The sequence below is a fragment of the Gopherus flavomarginatus genome, chromosome 6 (genome assembly GCF_025201925.1).
Source record: "Gopherus flavomarginatus isolate rGopFla2 chromosome 6, rGopFla2.mat.asm, whole genome shotgun sequence".
Taxonomy (NCBI): domain Eukaryota; kingdom Metazoa; phylum Chordata; order Testudines; family Testudinidae; genus Gopherus; species Gopherus flavomarginatus.
This window is the reverse complement of record NC_066622.1, coordinates 69,326,677-69,347,376: the sequence shown is the minus strand read 5'-3', so window position 1 is coordinate 69,347,376 and position 20,700 is coordinate 69,326,677. Positions and strand designations below refer to the sequence as shown.

At 43.8% G+C, this 20,700-nt stretch overlaps 2 protein-coding genes across 2 annotated transcripts in view; both read left to right on the top strand.

Annotated features, from left to right (window-relative positions):
- The window catches only part of LOC127053883 (uncharacterized), a 412,316-nt gene that overhangs the window by 11,889 nt on the left and 379,727 nt on the right, over positions 1–20,700 (top strand). The gene's annotated exons all lie outside the window — the stretch shown is intronic.
- Positions 10,157–20,404, top strand: LOC127053721 (probable E3 ubiquitin-protein ligase MARCHF10; the record flags this gene model as incomplete). Its single annotated transcript, XM_050958897.1, has 3 exons — positions 10,157–11,043; positions 12,989–13,169; positions 19,078–20,404. Coding segments are annotated over 3 exons (1,077 nt in total), but the record flags the coding sequence as incomplete, so codon positions are not given.

Sequence of the window (20,700 nt, the reverse complement as noted above, 5' to 3'; positions counted from 1 at the left end):
TACTTTTGGTGTTATTAAAATAGGTAAAACCATCTGCATCTTTACACAAAGGGCTTGATGGTGCCTAGGCATCCCTTTGTAGGAAAACAATACGATCTTAGTCCTCGCATTCCTGGTATGCTAGGGCTAGTGTAGTCTGACACGGAGAGAGGAATTATACTCCACAAGGGCAATGGAGGCAGCTGAGAGAAGAGACATGGCACTTCCATCCCTCCACACTAGTCACCCATAGGGACACCAGTATAAGGTCAAACACAGAGCATATAAGTGTCCTTAGCTGGACAACATCTTTGCGTTAAACCTAGAGTAATCGATCTTTGCGTGTCTTGCATCATGCATGGATGATCTGTGCACTTGTTCTGGTATCAGCAGTGGCATTTGGATGGCCCGAGTTGGAGCACTTGGGGTAACCCCTTATGAAAGAAAATTTTATGCACAAGGTCACTTTTTAATTTAAGTGCAACCCAGGATCTACTCTAACCATTCCCCGAGGCTCTGCCCACTTCATCTCCCCCTCCCTCTGTCGCTTGCTCTCCTCCACCCTCATCCACTTTCATTGGGCTGGGGCAGCGGGTTGGGGTGCAGGAGGTGATATGAGGTGTTGGCTCTGGGAGGGGGCTCAGGGCTGGGCCAGGGATTTGGGCTGCAGGAAGGGGGTCGGGGTACAGGAGGGGATATGGAGTGCTGGCTCCAAGAGGGGGCTCAGGGCTGGGGTGCAGGCTCCTGTCGAGCGGCACTTACCTCAGGAGATTCCTGGTAAGTGGTGCAGGGGGCTAAGGCAGGCTCCCTGATTGCCCCAGCCCCCCGCGGCTCCTAGAAGCAGCGGACACACCTCTGCAGCTCCTGTGTGGGGACACGTGGCTCCACACGCTGTCCCTCCCTGCAGGCACTGCCCCCGCAGCTCCCATTGTCCAGAAAAGTCTGTTACTTCAGAACCACTGCTGGGAGTACAGTGCAAAGCTGACTTCCCTGAAGGTTTCAGGTATATTTTCCCTATTTTAATGTAGTGTTTCCTTCTTCATTAGATGTTGAAATCCCTGCCCTGCTTCCCTGAAAAGACAGGAATGATAGTCTAAGGCTATGGCTACACTACAGGAACTATACTGGCATAGTTACGGTACCGGTACATACGTACGATACATAGCTATGCCAGTAGTGTAGATGCAGCCTATACTGATGGAAAAGGTCTTTCTGTCAGTGCAGGAACATCATCTCACTGCACTCACGGAAGCATACTTCCGCCTACCTAGCCAAGGCCGGCTTTAGGGCAATTCCTCTGATTCCCAGGAATTGGGCCCTGCGCCTAAGAGGGCCCCGCAGCGTCGGAAGAGGGCCCCCACACTCTCCACCGACGTGCCGCCGGAAACAGCAGCAAGCAACTGAGCTGCCGCCGAATTGCCGCCACTATCCTCTGTGGCAGCTCAATCGCTGTTGCTGTCTTTGGTGGCATTTCAGCGGCAGCTCTTTCAAATCGGGTCCCGCATGTCCTAAAGCTGACCCTGTACCTAACTGCATCTGCACCAGCAGTTAGGCTGGCAAAGCTATGTCACGCGGGGGTGGTTTTTTATACCCCTGAGCAACATAGCTGTGTTGTCCAGTCCTAAGATACTGCTACTGCAATGACTTCAGAGCACACTTAGCAGACACTAATTTTTCTGTGACAGTGGGACTGAATTATTCCAGCTATTCTGCTATGGTCTCCTGTTTTGGTTCTTGACCATTCTCCATCTCTGCAAGGCATTTATTCCAAGTACAGACTTTTCCATCAGTACATGCTGGATGTAGTGCTTCTTACCATAGTTAAAAGGACCTATGCCTGACAGTAAGGGTTTACAGGACTGTGTTTAATGCTCAATCCTGCTATTGTACTGTCCAGCACTATGGTATCTGAGCCCTTGAAAGCAACCTCTCAACTTCCACTCCTATGCCCCAGTCTACATGGAGACCACCTGTATTTATGTTGGCCACTCCAAGCAATGAGAAGGAAAGACTTTGGACATATAACACTGTGCATCACGAATTCTCCTTATTTTTTATTAATTGCAGTAGCACCAAGGGACACCAACTAAGGATCGGAACCCCATCATGTTAGGCACTGCATAGATACCCCGTGAAAAGACAGAGACCAGTGTTTGGGGATTGAACCATAACTAGAGTTTCCAGCCAATTTGTTTGTGTGTTTTGCTGTATTCAAATAAGCTGCGAATGCATTTCATGCTCATGAAGGCGAGGTGTTGACAGCACTGGACTGAGCCAAGCAATTATGGTTATTCTGCAGTGGCTCCAAATAACTTATGAATGTATCCCTGGGGTTTAATGCGAACCTCCTCTACCTTCTTTACTCATGAGTTGCTGCATGTTTCATGGTAATTCTTAGAACAGAGAATTAAAATTGCTCATTGGTATTTAGAAATATGTTGATTGTTGTGAAGTTTGAAACCTGGTGATAATGAATCTAAATATTTCTTTGATGATCTGTCTAACCTTTGTATTTCTACTATACTCCTCACTGTGGCATATTACCCTGGGGGCCAAATCTTGTAGCACTGTAGGCAAAAGTCCCTTTAGCTTCAATAGGAATTTTGCCCATGAAGGATTGTAGAGTCAGCGTAAGCATTTGTGGGACTAGTACCCAAGTCTGTAGAGCCTGGGACAGCTGATGTTCCCCCAGGAGGCCATGCAGAGCCATTAGGTGCCGCAGGCAGTACTGCCCAAAGGGATCAAGGCGAGAGCACACTGCAGCCTTCGATTGGCCCATGCTCACTGTTTAACCCAAGAGGGTGCCCTAAGAAGTTGTCTGAGCAACTACACAAATTTGTGACTTGCTGCAACTCCAGACCTCACCTCGCTTTCTAATATCCAGTCTCTGACCCCAGGCTGACCCTGACTCTTGCCTCCTGATTCCAGCATGCAATCGCTAACCTGCAGAGGGACAGTGGAGCCTGCACAGACTGAGAGGGGAGTGCTGGTGTTGCCTGTGACTGTAGGAGTCAGGGAGCTGACACACAGCGGGCACAGACAAGGCTTCCTCATGCCAGGGGTAGCGAGGTGCCTCACAACCATGGGTACCCCTGGAAAGCATCACAGGGAGCACTCAGCTCAGATGAGGAAAGGGATGCGAAAGTGGCATCCTTTGTGCCTCCCCAATCATGAGCCAGATGTGGGCAGATGCAGGCTACTCTAAATTCCACCTGCATCCCCAAAAGATTTATACAGCGGCTGGGATTAGCGAGATGTCAGAGAGCCCAGTCATGCCCACTTTGCTCCTACAGCTGTGAGGGGAAGTGTGCAGGAGCTTCTCTAACAGTTCTGTGCCATGGGGGGAGAGAGGGGTCCCCCTAATACTGGAGTGATTCTGAGAGCTGGGTAGACTGGCTGGGGGATTTCATTTTATTTATTTATCTATTTTATGTCGGCAGTGCAGCACAGAGTGGCTGGATCACAACACAAAATCAGAGGAAAGCTGGTTTTGTGAATAATCACTGACCTGGAATTCAGGGGAGCTGGGTTTGATTCTTGGCCCCGCTATAGACTTCCTTTGTAACTTTCCGTGTTGCTTAATCTCTGCTTGCCTCAGTTCTTCATCTCTAAAGCAGGGACGTAATGACGCTTCCTTTCCCTCACGCTTTGTCTCTTTTTTTCCTATTTAGATTAGAGCAGGGAAGTTGTCTCACCACAGATATATACAGCATGTATCTAGCACATTAGGACCCTAGTCTCCTTTCAGGCTTCAAGTGTCACCATAACATAAATAATAAAAAGTACTAAGATTTTTGCCTGCTGTTGCAACTACATACGGCAGCATTGGCAGGGGTGGGAAAAAGCTTCACCTTCTTCATACCACATTTTTAATCAATGGATGAATTACCCTGGGGCTGGATTTGTTTTTAACTGTGTCTTCAATGAGTAACTTGATCATTTTGTTTGAATATGACAAGAGCTGTTCTTTAACGCTAGGGTTAATTACTATTACCAAAGCACAGCTTAAAGTGGGATGACAGTACTGTAAGCAGTCACCTACTCAGAGGAGTAGATAATTAGGAATATTGCTTAGCCATAGCCAGATCTACATCATGCACTACAACGAAAATTGCTTTGTTTTGGTTTGGGGGGGCGGGGATTTGACTGGTCAGATGTGCAGCACTTAGTTGTGGGCAGACATTACTGTAAAAAAGGTGCTGAGGTCCTTTGCTAACAGGATTGTTCAGAGGAGAAAAGGGAATTAGAATTAGAGGCTATTGCAGGCTTCTTTCTAATGGTGATCCCAGAACTAACTGGGCTTCAGCAGATTATCACGTTCAAACTCACTGTGATTACCTGAGTAACGACACTGGAGATTACACACTGATCCTGCTGAATTGCATCAGACTGGAATGTTGATATACACTATTCACCATGTGCTGACCTTTCTTCTGAGTTATTGTGGGACACCGCTATGGCAATATGGAGCAGTTTGCTAATTTAATTCCCAGGATTCATTCTAAGTGCTCTGGATCTGATTCTCCTCTCACAGAAACTGGTGTTCATCAGGAGCAAGTGCACTGAAGTCAATGCAGTAAAACTATATAAAACTGGAGTTAGTGATGAGGTCTTTTGTATGTAAGATATGCGCTGTGATGTCAGCATAACAAAAAACCTAATACAGTCAAGAATGCTTTGAAAAACACTACCAGCTATTGTACATATTTTAACTAATAATACTTAGAGACATACTATAACGTGCATAAAAGCTGGAGTAAGTAGCAGCAGCTACACTGTTGTTAAGGTTTTCTAAGTGTTTATATTCCAAAGGGGGTCTCTTTCAGTTGTTTATAATGTCCTCAAACTTTTATCTTTCAAATTACTGAAAATTTCTAGGTCTGGTCACTTTCTGAGGTTAAATTTATTTTTGGTTTGGTTTGTGTTTGGTGGGGAGTTTGAGCGAAAACAGTCCTGCTGTTTTTCCATAGGAAGAGAATGGGGCGGAGGGGGGGGAAATACACCTTTTCCATTACAATTTTTTTCAAGCTTTCTTGAACAGATCTTGCACTTTAGAGACTGAAATTTGACAGGGACGTTTCCTGAAAAACAGGTACTTATATCAGTGACAATCTGCTTAGATTTGACTGAGTTTTAAGAGTAGAAAAAATGTACTTTGTGCATATCCTCTGTTTTTTATTGTACCACAGTAGATTTCTTTTTGAATGTACAATATCCCAGGATTCTTTTGGTCCAATGTATGCGTGTGTATTGAAGTTGAAAGTTAATCAATGGATAGTTTCTCCATGTTCTGTTACAGTTGTGGATTTTTGCATAAGAAAAATGAATACAATTTCTCACATGCAGATGGAATATCATTTGGGAAGATTTAAGAAATGAAACAGAGCTTCAGACATTAAGCTTGCAAAGAGAAGCACTCAGAAATTAGTAAATGCCACAGTTAAGGTTGTATGTACATGTGCATTACAATACAGTCTTTAATTTTTTGGTCATGTGGCATTTTTGTGCAGGATCGCGGTCTCAGGATTACATTTACACTCTGGCCACGTCTACACTACAGCATAAAATTGAAATTATTAAAACCGGTTTTATAAAACTGGTTTTATAAAATCGATTTTACGCATCCACGCTAGGGCACATTAATTCGGTAGTGTGCGTCCATGGTCCTAGGCTACCATCGATTTCCGGAGCGGTGCACTCTGGGTAGCTCAGTAAAAGAATGAGACCAATAGCTTTGATTTCCGTCCACACTAACCCTAAATCGATATAGTAATATCGATTTTAGGGTTACTCCTCTCGTTGGGGAGGAGTACAGAAATCGATTTTAAGAGCCCTTAAAATCGATTTAAAGTGCCTTGTAGTGTGGACGGGTACAGCGTTAAATCGATTTAACGCTGTAGTGTGGACCAGGCCTCTGTGTAGCACAATGCCTTTGCAGCACTTTCTGTCCTGCAATGGGGGGGGGGGGCAATCAGGAAGTTTTGATGGAAGTATTCATTTTTAGTTTAGCTGAGTTGATGCAAAGAGAGAATTTTAATGTAACTGTTTCTGTCCATTCTTGGCTTTCACAGCATCTTAGAGCCTCACTTGGTTAATTTTAGGTTTTCCACTCATGCGGTTGAACCATTTCAGGCCAGCGTTTCTACTACCTGTCTCTCTTTTGAGGTGTTTATAACTCATCAATAATATTTTACATTGCACTGGAGCCAAAACATTGCACAAACTTTGGGCTTGATCTTGCTTTCACTGGGAGTTCTGCCATTAAGGGTTTGCAGAATTGGGCTTTGTATGCATCCAGCACCACAAAGATGCAGCCTCCTCTGGGGAAGGGAGCAGCAACAAACAATGCACACCAATACTGTTCTACAACGTAGAGACGGGAGGTCCCCTATTCAGACAAAAATTGCCATAGGGACTAAAGTGATCACTGTTGTAAAGTCTTGCCATTTTGTTTCTGTTTAGTTCTGTGTTTTTGTTTTTTTGGGGGGGGGGCATACTACTCCCTTTTCTGCACCCTCTCCTTGCTCCCCCATGAGAATAACCTCTGTGGGCCCCACGGAGAGCCGTCTGAGGGTTGAATGGTCTCCCCATCCCCAAACACCCCATGGAGTGAGTGTATACCTTCTTCATCCCTTCTGCACCATGCCCAGACACCCTAGGTGTGGGCCAGGCCCGTCGTGAGCCCACATGGACATTGTAGGACTATAGCAGGGTGGTCACTCCACTCCAGCCCTGAAGGGGTTGAAACAGCTCCGGGTTGAGGGCTGCCCTGGGGAGGGCTGGAGAAAAGGGGTTAAAACAGCCAAGCTAGGCTGATTGGAGCAGCAGCTACAGCTGTGTCCAGCTCAGTTAGGGCCCAGCTGTCCCTGACAAGAGGATTGTGAGCCAGAAGTTGGAGGAGTCTCTCTCTAGGCAGCTTTGGACAGAGATGGACCTTGCTGCTTGACGAAGCAAAGGGTACCGTGGGCAGAACAGTGCTGGTGAAGGGGCAGGCTGAGCTGGGGACCTCAGGCCTGGCAACTTCCCAGGCTATGGCCTGACAGAAAGGTCTAGAGAGGTACTGGGCTGCAAGGGAAGGCAGTAGGTCCAAGCTCCCCTTGCCAATGATGAGTGGCCATTACACTGCAGTCTACCCCAGTGAACAGGGGCTAGATGATGACTGGCAGTAGCCACTGAGGCAAGGGGGGGATAGAGGGTTGGGGGTTCCCCTGGGAGGGGAGACCCAGCATCTGGGGTACTGTGGTGGGCAGAACCTGAGGGTAAGGGGCACTGTAGTCCGGGAGGGTCATGGAGGCTGAGGCAGGTGAGCCACCAGCCAGCAGAGGGCACTCTGAGCTGGACAAGAGCTAATTCCCAGGATGACCAGCAGGAGGCACTGTGCCAGTGAGTCTCACTTCTCTACAAGGATGTTTGCATGGTCCTTCCTTCCATGGGAAGCAGAGCCGGGATTCGGTCCTGTATCCAGAGTCCATATTGCCAGATACTTCTTATATCTTTTTCTTTCAAGAGCCTGAGATGTATTTCTCTCTTGAGTAAACTCCTGTGCTTCCAGCAACATCTGCATTTGTGTTTCCAAGGCACAGTGTAGTGTGCTGTTCCATTGGGTCAATATTTTGTTTTTAAAAGCTTGCTAAATATGTCCTACAGCATTTAAAAAAATCTCATTAATGCACATTTGCATAATTACTGCAGATCAAAATGTCAGCTTCCACACTGATGTGGTGGTGGTGTTTTTGAAAAACAACCACAATGATCACAAAAGAATCATGTTGGGAGACAAGAACATTTAATGTCCGAGAAAAACCTGTTTTGAAGTTGATGCTAAGGCAATAAGACAAAGAGACAAAACTAAAGATTTTCCAAAAAACATCTGGCACTGTCTTGAACTCACCTCAACACGTGTAGGTGAGGACTCACTCTATTACCAGGGTGTTGATTCACATAGTATAAAATATATGAGCTTTGGTCCTCAGGGCAAAGCTAATATAACCAACTGTTGATGTGCAGTTTGTTGGTTTGTCACACCCTTAATGTAATTCAAACAGATTTTGGCCTGATGTTTTCTGTGACTATTATTTTATAGGTGACCCTCTCTGGTAGGATACCCATCTATCTATAAGTAAAGTCATGCATACTCTGTGGCAAGCTGAACCTAAATTCTGCAGTAAAATTCCTAAAGCTTGTGGCAACTTCATTTTAAATGTACCACAGAGGCTTTTAATAAATTAAATATGGGATTGAATATTACACTCGGTACAGTAGCCCCTGTGCTATATATTTTGATAGTAAACTGTGTATTTAACTCTGTCCCACATATTTAGTTTTTATATGACAAAGATTTTTGTACTGACCCTGTAGAACTGCATTGCAAAAGTTTCCTTTGGGAAGCTTGAGTTTTGGCAGCTGGATAAGGGGCAGTTGAGGTATCTGGTAGTTGAAGAAATGTAGAAATGTGAGGCAGTCTGAGGTTGTGGTCAAGCATATTAGCTGGATGTTTCGGCTAAAGGTTCAACAATAAAAGCATTAGTACTGTCATTTTAAATTGTCATCTTTTGGTTTCAGAGTTAGCACCCCACTGAGATGAATGGGGCATTTAGCTCCTTTCAAAACTCTTTTTTTTCAGGCTGCCTGCAGACTAAGGCAGATGACAATGCACTGTTCAGGTTTTCAAGGTTTGCTTTGCTTTGCAACCAAAATGGCTAGAAACATGATTTTACTTTTAAATAAAAGTTGGGATTCTAAAGCACAACTCTGCAACAAGGGTCAAAATACACAGCAAATTCTTCAGCCATGGAATGTAGGGGAGTCTGCCTACAGGTTACCCATGTACATAGAGTTTACACATACCCGATTCCTTCATCTGAAATTTCAGAATGGTAGAAACATTTCACATTCACCAATACATGAATGTTAGGTCATGTGGTCCTGTTCCCTGTCAGGGCAAGAATACTCCATACTGTATTTCTGTTAGAGTTTTCTCCATTCTAGTTTTAAATGTGCCAGATGCTGGAGCGTCTACCACTTCCGCATGTTGATTATTCCACAGTCTAGTCTGTTGCTTTTCCTGAGATTCAACCTGAATTTTCCCTCTCTTAATTTCAGCCCAAATGGATGATCTTTATTTTTCATTTGGGTGAGCAGAACTCTGGATTCTTCAGCTGTTGCATTTCAGGCTGTGATCTTGTCAGATCTCCTCAAGCTAAGTGCCACCAGGGTTTGCCTCCACACAGATGGGAGGCTCTGTCAGTATAAACCCAGAATATAAAACCTCAAAGTATAAAGAGCACATCAGGGAGGGGTCTGATTCAGCATGGAGTGCTCTTTCCTGGGAGCTGGTACTGAACATATGCCCCAGAATGATGTGTGGGATACTGGACTGTTGATGGCCTGACTCTTAGAAAGCCAAGACCCTGGCCTCTTGTCGTCATTAAATGTCCCATGGTATTTTCAAATAGCAGTGTTAGCTCCTGTGTGCTAGCTAAATCCTAATTAGGTAAATACTCTCTCCCTGTTTAATTCCTCCTTTGAATGAATATGGCATTCTTCATTTCCTGAACTGTTGTTCTTTATAGAGTTTAAAAACTGCCAGGTTCCACCTCAGAGAAGGCTGCATTTTGGTGTGAAGAGGTATGCTCCCAGGTATATGAATACCTCTTCCAAGGGTTGTGATGGTGTACACTCATTAGTCAAACAAAGCTCTTTGACATTCAGTGCTTGTCTCCACAAGCCTCACACATCTACAACTAACCCAAGAGCATTGGATGTGATGTAGTATCTGCCCCCAGATACTGTGTTTGATACTAAAGACTGGTGCTACAGAAAAGCTGACCTGTCATTTCTTATTGCAGGCTGGCAGTCCAACCTCCGTTTCTGCTCCTCATAGCTTCTCTCGAACCTCTGTTATGCCATCCAATCATGACATCTGCAGGTAATGTTTGTTGTCTGTAGAGCTGCAGTGGGGCCTGTACAAGGACCAATTTATGAAAAAATCATGTACACCAGGAAGTAAGCAATCTAGGGCTCTGATTCTAAATGTCCCATTTGTTTCTCTCGAATACTGTCTAGTGCTGCTCCATGGGATCCACCTACTGTTTGCTTGCTGTGTTTACCAGCCCAACACTAGCCATAATTCTTGTTTCTTCACTTTGATTATACGTGTTCCCTTGTATAATTGTTTTTACTTTCTGTGCTTTTATTCCACTGTTCTGCATGCAGTTCCAGTGCAGTATTTTCTGAATGTTGTCATCACAGTCCAGTGCAGTCTGCTGTTGTCTTGAAAAATCCTCACTGCCAGAATTCTCTGACACAGGGGGTCACAGTGACAGTAATCTGTCAGGACACGTTACAGGCATCAAAGAGAAACTTCCATGGGCAGGATTGGGTCCATGCGCTTGAGTCTGCTAAAAATGCAAAAGCCGCCAGAGCTCTTAAATTCTCCAAGTCCCTCAACGACGTGGACCAGAAGGCACAGAGCACCACAGAGGGCTCTAACTATGGGGAGCGAACGTGCTCTGAAGGCAAACTGACCCCGACACAGGAGCAGTGTTTAAGGATTAACAGATTTAATCAGAAAGAGAAGAAATCACTCAATCTCAGGCCTTCTTTTAGCAATTCTAAACACTCTTACATGCCGTCTCTTTCCCCCACCTACTCGAGCGCTTTGGGAGCAGCCGAGAACCACCACGCGGTGCATATACCTCTCCTGGATGACAAGGTGGACAATGAGATGTCAGCAAGAAGCAAAAAGCTGCTGCGCTACCTCTTTTCCTTCTCCCACAGCTTGAGTGCCAGCAGCCTGCATAAGTTCCATGAACTAGAGAGCTATCCAAGCCACTTCCAAACTGCAAAATCCTCCAGCGTGCTGGTGGAAAGCACAGGCTTCTGCTCTGATGATATGGGGGATGATGACGTATTCGAGGACAGTGCCTCCGTGAGGTTGAAATCAAAGGAGCTGCGGGCACCACTGTGTTCAGTTGAGAAAGACAGTGACCTAGACTGCCCTTCTCCCCTGTCAGAAAAATTCCCCCCTCTTTCCCCTGTGTCCACGTTGGGGGATGCCTGCAGGTTGGTTTACAGAGAACGCCTTCCTCTGCCCCCTCCCACACTCGGCGGTGACCTGCTCTGCTTTCTCTGCCTTTGTGTTCTCTCACCTTGCTTTAATATGTGCAGTTTGAGGCCTGCTGTTTTTCCAATGCTTTATTAGTCCACTAAGTAGAAGCTTGCCTTTAAGTCAATAAATTCTTTGCAACCCAAAGCAATTTGCTTCACAGCTTCGCATTCCAAAGTGGTTTTATTGGTGCCAAACCCAGGAATATCTGAGAGAATCAGCTACACATATTAAAGGCCAAGCTGAACTTTCTTAGCTTAAAGAGCAATGTGCTTTGCTGACGGTCATTGGAAAATGAGCAATTTAAGTGTCACTTCCTAGATTTGATCAACTTATGTATGATTTTTTTTGGTAAAGCTTTTCTGTTTATTTCCATGTATCTGTTCATAAAGGGCCTCGGGTGAAAAGCGTAATTCAAGGGCTCACTGTTAGTGATGAGCCAGAACATGGCCCTGATGCGTGTCCATCGTGTGGGGCCAAACAAGTGAGGTGTAGTCTGGATGGACTGTGCCGCTGCAGAAACTTAACCAGATCCGGAAGACATAAAGCCCTATCAGAGGCAGCTACCTAGTTCTGCCCCCTCATCTGGGTGCAGAGTCTGCCACTCTGCCTCAGCCTGGTTTTGGGTAGGCACTCGGTATAGTGAGAATTGGCCCCTGTTCTCCTATCAGTCATCCTCTCCAACTCCTCTCTCTCCCCTACAAGTGACCCAACCTCTGCAAAGGCACATAATGTATCCCCTGCTTCCTGACTCCTTTCCTGTTACCACCTGCCTCCCCAATGCTACTCACCCTGCCCCATTGTTCAGCACAGTCCACCTCATTGCTGCTTCTCATCCCTGGGCCCCAGTGATACTTGCCAGCCCCCTTACCTTCACCACTTGGCTCCTCAGCCAGCAGTCAGAGTGCAAAGTAGCAGCTGGGTCACAGGGACTCAATAAGGGTTTCCGACAGTGGGTAGGTGGGATGCTCCAGAAGATATTGGTCCCATCCTCACTGACCTTCTGCACTCGTGCCCCCAGTGTTATTCTTCATTAACTTTTTAAAACAACCTCATAGGAAATTAATTATCCATCTGCTTCCGTGGCAATATGCAGAACCAAGTGTCTCCGTTAACTGGAGCTTGAAATGGAATTGGAACTGCAGTACCTTGGACTGGCAACGTATTGGGAGAGGAGCTACTCAGTGCCCACTAGGTAAATCGATAGGGAATATGGGGAACCTTACTGTAGCTGTCATTGGCAGCCATTACAAAGTGAGTGAGTTGAGATGGGCAGAAGATCTAAACATTCCCAACTTTGGCAAGAGTCCGACCAGAGCTTTGCAGCCTGAGTCCATCTCTTGGTAACTTTTACTAGAAATAATCCATCCCAGAAGGCAAGATTCAGGCCTCATAGGTTAGCCCTTCATGTTCTTGTGGAGTTTGTGTGGGTATGGTGGTTTCTGGTTTTTTTGTTTTTTTTTTGTTTTTTTTTTTAATTGTAAACCACAGTTAGGTTTACACCTCTGTGAGCATGTTCTGTCATGGGAAGTGTCTGTACTGCTTAAATGCCACTCTCAGTAAAGTACTATTGTTCTGGTAGACAAGACAATGCGTTGTAATTTCTTACCCTGTTCTTTCTCTTTTCATTACCAAATCTCTTTCAGACCTTATGTGTCTGCCCAGTGAGCTAGAGAGAAATTGTGTAGTTAGCAGTGTTTGTGCTCAGTTATTGTGTGTCATATTTTATTTTATTTGTTGGTATTTCTTATTGATAAATTTCTTGGTTTGAAATGTATGTCGTTTGGAATCTTCACTGGTTGACCGTGCCTGATCACAAATGTTAAAAGCCTCCTCTATGTTGTTTTGGTTTTCCCTGTCTCTGCTGCTGCCTCCTAATGAGCTGCTTTGCTCCTGATTCAGGATATGTCACTGTGAAGGAGATGAGGAAAGCCCCTTGATTACCCCCTGTCACTGCACAGGAAGTCTTCATTTTGTGCACCAAGCCTGCCTGCAGCAGTGGATCAAGAGCTCAGACACTCGATGTTGTGAACTCTGCAAGTATGAGTTCATCATGGAGACCAAATTAAAGCCCCTACGAAAGGTAGGTCCAAGGACTGGTTCCAAAGAAATAGTTTGCCTTAAAAGTGTGGCACTGCTCGCAAAAGTGACTCTTTTTTTAAACATGGCACAGTGGGACTCCATGCTTATCATCCCTCAGTGATTCCATATACAGTCTGCTCAATTTTATAAATCTGTATTTTCTACGTGAAAATGCAACCTGGGATCTGAGAGTCAAGCTGGATTTTTTCTGGTTTCATGCATCACCAGTAATAAAGAATCTGCTGTCAGAACTTAATTGACGTTCCTGTTGATGCTGCCCAAGCCAGAAAAAAATCTATTTTCCTCTCCAGTGACTGGGTTGGCTCCACAGGACTAACAGGAATAAAAAAGAGGAAACATTTATTTTAGTCAGCAAAGTCAGCAGCTGTAACTCTGAAAGTACACCAGGAACTGATCTGTTTTGTTAGGGCCTACCATTTCTACAGTCACCTTTCTGAGCTGAGACCCACTCTAAAGCACAGGGTTTGCTGTACTGTTGCCCATATGGTTTATGAATTTTCTTGAAGATGTGGGAATTGTAGACTCTGTATTTTTCATATTTATTTGTAAAATGATTCCATTGAAGTCCTTTGGTTACATAAAAAATAATAATGTAGCAAATTTTTTTTAAAGCCAAAATCTTATTTATGGTGCAATGAAATTCACCCAGAAAAATAATGTTTTGTTCCTTTTTTGCACTGAACATACATAGTAACATTTTATGACTTCAACTTGCTAGAACCAACAGCTATTATTTAACACTTTCTGCCATCTATACACCCACTGACTTACCTTACCGATACCGACGAACACAAGGATCTGTCCATTGTTGTGTCCAGTATCCATTTTCCTATCCCAAATACCTGTGTCTTTCAAAGGCAAAGTTGATGCTCACCAGTAGGATTTCTGGATAAGAACCACTAATATTCTTAGCACTGGCAAATCATGCTGTGCCTGCCCATGTTAGAAGTTAATAAAAGTAACCTCAGTCTGGGACAAGAATAAGCATAGAAGATTAAAATCAAGCAGATGATCCTGAATCACTAGGATGAGAAGTCCAAAGTGTAACCATCCAAGGGCTGTAATGGTAGTTGGCCAGGATCCCAAAGCCACTACTAATCTACAGAAAATGAAGCAGATTTCAGCCACCTTCATCTTTAATACAGATGTGCAGTCTGCAAAATATATAGCTCAGGACATGATGCTGTTCTGAACAGAGACCTCTTGAATCACGATGAAGACCTGCATTTTGGGGCCTTTCGTTTCTCCCAGCCACGCCTTCTTATATGTAGAGGAAGTTAGCTGTGAGCTGCACTGTAGAACATCCTGGGTGCCATTGGGCCTGCAGGTCATGCTTTGGCCATCGCTGATGTTGGACCACAAAGAAGACCAAACAAAAATAAAATAAATAAAGGCAAGGATAAAAACACAATAGTCTAAATTAACAAACTGGCTAGTGGTTTGGGGCATCTCAGTTTTTTGAGGTGTCAAATTTGGAACACCTTGAGTGGATGCTCAGCATTTTCTAAAAATCTGGTCCCTATGAGGCATACCACATTGGGCACCCAGAAAGGGAAGTATCCAAAATCCACTCATCATTTCTGAAAATTTAATCTATTATGAAGAAACCAGGTACCAAAAATGATCAGAACAGAACCATAAACGGGGGAGATGGGGAGGAGGGAACACAAACAAACAAAATGGAATTAGGCCTCAAAAATTCCTGAGATTCAAACTGCAGTCAAGCTGACACCTCATCCTCAATTCCTCCTGTATTGTATCCTGTCAATCAGGAGAAAATAACCTGTAGCGGGACTGTGAACAAGAGAAGGCCAAAATATAGGCGTGGTGCTTGCCAGTAGCATAAGAACCAAAGTGATCATCCCAGGTTTAACTTCAAGTCCCAGTGGGGATAAAGCAGTCATGAATCAGGTCTGTAAAGTGTTTGGCCCATTGACCCCATAAGGAGAGAGTCCGAGTTTCCAACAGAGCTAGGAAACAACAACCCAGCTTATGAAGTAGAGGTGGTCAAAACATGGGAGCTTTTTCCTTGTAAAATTTTTATGAAAATGAAATAAAAAATCATTTTAATCTAAGTTTTCCACAGGAAAAAAATGATTTTTGGCAGAATTTGGTAACTGGAATATTTGGCCAAACACACAAATATTTTGATTTGGAAATGCTGCCACGGTGCCTCATGGGAGTTGTGGTTGGGAAGCCTCAAGCTCCTTTTTCTCTGTTGTAAGCTCTGTAGGCCAAATTCATCCATGCATTGTCAAATGCAACCCAATGGGCTTGCATAGCTGTAACGGAGAAGAGACTATGCGTGGCTCACAGTGTGAGCCAGAGAAGGTGTCTGAAGGATTTGTCCAATCTGAATATGAGACTGAAATGCCAGACCCATTCTCAAATGCATCAAAAATAAAAGCCTTTTTCGAGTGATTACCAGTGGTAAATGTCTTTAAAAATGTCTAATTTTTTTGCAACCTTCCTACTTAGTAATGGCCAAAACGTTGTGGTTTCTAATGGGACTATAACAAAATCATTGATGGCTTGGTAATCAGCGTACATCTGGGCATTTCAGATGGTACTTCATCTCATTGTCTCTACTGGTTATTCAGAGGGGAAGTGTGGTTCCGCATTAATATACTTGAATATAAAACATAGGTAGCAACTTCCATTGTTTCATCAAATAGCCTAGTATGTACGCACTGAATACCTAGACCTAAAAGCATCAGTTTCCATTGCTTGAACTAAAGTCAGGCTATACACCTGGGGGCTGTAACAGACTCCTGTCTTCTGTGGGTTGGGTACAGAGATGGGCATGTAACACAAACTGACCAGTGGCTCGCCCATTCATTTCTATAGCAGTGTTTTTATATTAGTGGTGCCAAACCTTCCTGAGCAACTACCATTTTGCCAGGCATACTTGCTGGTGCCCCCCACCTCTCATTCGGCCACAGAGCAGTGGGCACTCTTAACAGACAGTGTTGCTTAGGCTGTACAAAACTGGGTTTGGGATCAGCCCGAGCCCTGCTGCACCACTGGAGTGTGTACAGGTAAATAAGGCGTGAGCAGCAGCAGTGCACCGAGGCCCAGCACAGAGATTTATTGTTAAGACCAGCTCCTGCTCCCACTGAAGTCATGGGAGTAAGATTGGAGCCAAAAGTCACAAGGGAGAAACTGGAGTGCCAGTCACTACTGCTTGAACTTGCACCGTGATATATGGACTAGTGGGTTGCGGCAACTACCTGACATAATTACTTTTAAAAAGAAATGCTTCTGTGTGTTGTGAGGAAAACAACCTCTGCCTGTCAGGTGTGTTCACTAGTGTTCCTTTCATCCACTGCTCTCGCTTCCACAAACCTCTAACTGCTTGCTCTGCCTTCTGGATTTTTTGCTGGTGGGAGAAGTTGCAGATGATGGCCAGTGAGAGGAGGAAGATCATGTGCTCTGTAACATTCCATATCATTGCCATCACCTGCGTCGTGTGGTCTCTGTATGTCCTTATAGACAGGACTGCTGAAGAGATTAAACAGGGACAGACTACTGGTATGTTACTTCATTTTGTTTCTTATTTAAGTGACTCTGAATGGAAAGAGGCAGATCTGTTGAGCAAGATGATGTGTTTTTTAAACTGTCAGATCTCTGGTTTTAGTAATTAAAATAAGGCCCGAAGTTGCACCATTTTAACTAAAGGTGTGATTCTAAACCAGGTTAGTTAAACTAGTGCAACTTTGTGTGTGGACATTCTTAAATCTATTTAAACCTGGCTTATCAGTGTAGTTTGCACCAGTAAAATGTATGGCTGCAAGCTAATCCAGTCTAACCAGTTTTAAACCAATACAAGTGTTCACGCACAAAGTTGCACTGCTTTAACTAAATCTATTTTTAAACTGGTACCAATCCTGTGTAGACAAGGCCTAAGTGTTTCTTGCTTTTTATTCCTAGTAGCCCTGCAGAGCTAGCACAGCTAAAAAGAGAGGGAGCTAGATTCAGCACCTCCTTATTCATTGGTAACAGAACTGTGTATTAAAGTCCAATCAGTTACATGATGCACTGACACAGTTGTCACTAAGGACAGAGTATGTCCTGCTGAAATTTCATTCCTGGAAGTGATGAAGGAACCACAAGAACCTAGCCTGACTCTTAGATCTCAGGTTGCATTTGAAGGGCTAACAGTTAAAAATAAAACAGAAAAATATAACCCACGTTTTTACGTGTAAGCAAAGCACATTTGCTGTGGAAATAATGAGCGTCAATAAATTTGGAAGCCCACAGTCATTTTTAAGTGCAGCCACTTTTCAAAATATACATTTTCATGACTTACTGTCATTTTTCATTTTCAGTTGTAGTTTGATTGTACTTGATTTTTGTTTAGCAAAGAGGCTACTTTGAATGAAAGCTTCTGGTCTCTCTTCCATCTGACAGCATCATCTATGGGCGTATTGAAAATTGTTGGCCTTTTAATGCAAGGGATCAATATGCTTATGAAAAGCATATGCTTTCAAATATTTACAGCCTTTAGGTCATTTTAGAAGAGCATAAATAGGAATAGCATGAATATTTAGTACTTGGTACTGTACTCCGTTTCAGAATTCAAATGAAATGAGCAATCTGATGAGTACTACAGTAAGCTGGCTAGTGCGTGTGTGTGTGCATGCGTGCGTGTGTGCATGCACCACTGCCTCCATTGGATAGAATTGAAACTGCTGGGCTGCATGGCATAGGTCCTATACTGCTAACAGCTAATGGGGTTGCATTTGTAACCAAGTGGCAGGGTCCTGTGCTTTTTCAGCAAGAGAATCTGAGTTCTGTCCCTGCCACTGCTGAGCAGTTCCAAATGGTCATGTGTGTGCAGCACAGTGACAGATGTCGTGTCCGATAAGGTCATGGATTTGTTATAGTATTGTTGATTCTCCATTAAACTTGAAAATGGATGGATCAGCGTGATGTCATGGTCTTTCCTGCAATGCCCCTGACCAGCCAGTAATGGAGAGGGTTGATATGTATAGTACCTACACTGGAGAAGATATACAGTACTAATGGTCTCTAAATCTAGCAGACAGAGCTATAACAAGATCCACTGGCTGGATGTCCAATAGGGACAAATTCAAACTAAAATAATACTGCACATTTATAATAGCGAGGGTAGGCTTACCAAGGGATGTGGTAAATTGTCCACCATTTACAGCCTTTAAATCAAGATTGGACGTCTCTTTCTAAAAGAGATGCTGTAGTTCAACTCTAAATTATTGGGCTGGATATAGGAACTACTAGGTGAAGCTGTCTTGCCTGTGTTAGGCCTGAGGTCTGACTAGATGATCCCTTTCAGCCTCAAAGCCTGTGAATCCATATGTTGTGTGATCACTGAGTGGGCAGGAAGAGGTATAAAGGAGACTGAACTGTTTGCGAGCTGCTAGTTATACCCTCTGGGGGGTAGTACTCCCCGTGGGCTGTACACAGAGTAAAGCAGGGGGGTTGAGTGTGAACAGACCTATTAACTGGAACTGACAAGCTTTCAAAAACGAGAACATAACTGTTGGTATAACAAGAACTGTTTGCATTAAACAAACCCTGTGACAGAGAACAGTGTACTTGTAAAGAGAACTGCCTACCACACTTGCACCCTGTGGACTTTGAGAATTGGACTAGCTGCTGCTCAGGTCCGGGACCTGACTTACCTCTTCTGTCAAGTGCCCTGTACACCTATGGCATCTTATCAATAATAATAAAGGAACCTGGGAATGATCACATCTGTTTGCTCTCATACAGTACTGACAAGGATTTTAACCCAAATTCAGATGGGTTTGCATGTGAGATTCTGATTGTGGCCTATTCTGTGTCTCTCATTTAAAGGATACTGTGCAGCCTAACTAATATTAATGTGGTCCTTTCCTTTCCTCCAGGGATTCTAGAGTGGCCATTTTGGACTAAGCTGGTAGTTGTGGCTATTGGCTTCACTGGAGGACTTCTATTCATGTATGTCCAGTGCAAAGTGTATGTACAGCTGTGGAAGAGACTTAAGGCTTACAACCGAGTAATATATGTACAGAACTGTCCAGAAACTAGCAAAAAGAGTATCTTTGAAAAACCTGCATTAATGGAGCCAAACATTGAAAATAAAGAAATGCTTGGGGTCCACCATTCAGATACAAACTCTTCACATTACACAGAGCCTGAAGACTGTGGTGCAGAAATCCTTCATGTCTGATCTTTGGGGGCCAGGGAACGGTGAGGGTTCTGTATGTTCCTGAGGATCAAAAGCATCATTGTTTACTGCAAACTGCTCTACCTTTTTAAAATCAGCTAACAGCCTAGCACTGGCGGATTACTTTAAAAAAAAAAAAAGCATTTGTTTTACCCCCCTGACATATCTGTCAGTATGTTATCATGGTTCCATACCTCTCGATGTTTCGTCTCTCAGACTGGCCTGTACAAAGAGACACCGGAGGCTTCACTGGATGAGGCAAGGCGTCAGAGTATGGCAAGTCTGGTGTGAACCATCATCAACTTCATGGAGTCTGCTTCTTTTTAAAAGACAGCTCGCTCTAAACTATCCCAAAATGCATGTGGAGTAATGTAAGCCTTGATGAGAAGATGGCTTCAGACATTGAGGAACAGCTGAGAGAGAGGGACGAGAGACCTAGAATCTAATCTACCGCTAACACTGCCACTAACATTTCTCGTAGGCAGCGGCTATAAGATTATGCTTTACATATTGTGATAAAGGACTCACAAAGCATATAGCACTTTTTAAAGTCTTTATTTTATAGTATATGTGTCCAATGAGAATGAAACTTGAAAGAATGTCTCATTTCAAAATACCCCTTTTTAATACTCTCTCTTGATCCACTTACATCCTGTTAGGTCCTAAACCTCTTGCCTTACAAAAATCTAATGTGGTTTCCAACGCATACCCACAGCATAACACTAAAAACTCTGCTTCTTGGGGGTTTTCTCTCAAGAGAAAATTTTTCAAAGAATATTGCACTTGTGACTTGTAAATGGAGAGTAGTGGGTGTAAAATGTTTGTTTTAATATGTAATGGTTTGTTGTTCTGGGGTTGTGGGTTTTTTTGTTTGTTTTAAATCAACTACATAGTTGATAGACCTGCACATATCCCTGATGTGACTATCATTCCAGCCACTGGCGAAGGGGCTTGGACACTGTATTGGTATAATGCGAGCTCTTTAGAAAAAAAAAATACAGCTGAAAATGGTCTGCCTTCTTTAATGCTGTGTTGTGTGTGACTCCCAAGAATTTGACAACACATAGAAGAGTTGTTGGAAACAACTAATAAGGAGTAAATATTGCATAGGGTCTCCTATTTCTACATAGCTGAGGTTGAAACCGTCTTCTTGTTTTAGCCCAAATTTTGATATATTCCTTGGTCGGAGTGATTTTGATTTGTTTGTTTTAAACCCGTGAATGGCTGATGGTATGAACTGTTTGATGGGAAGAGGAACATGTATGGAGTGAGGATGAAGAGTGCTGGGTAGAGTTGTTCAAATGTTTAAAAGTACATGAGC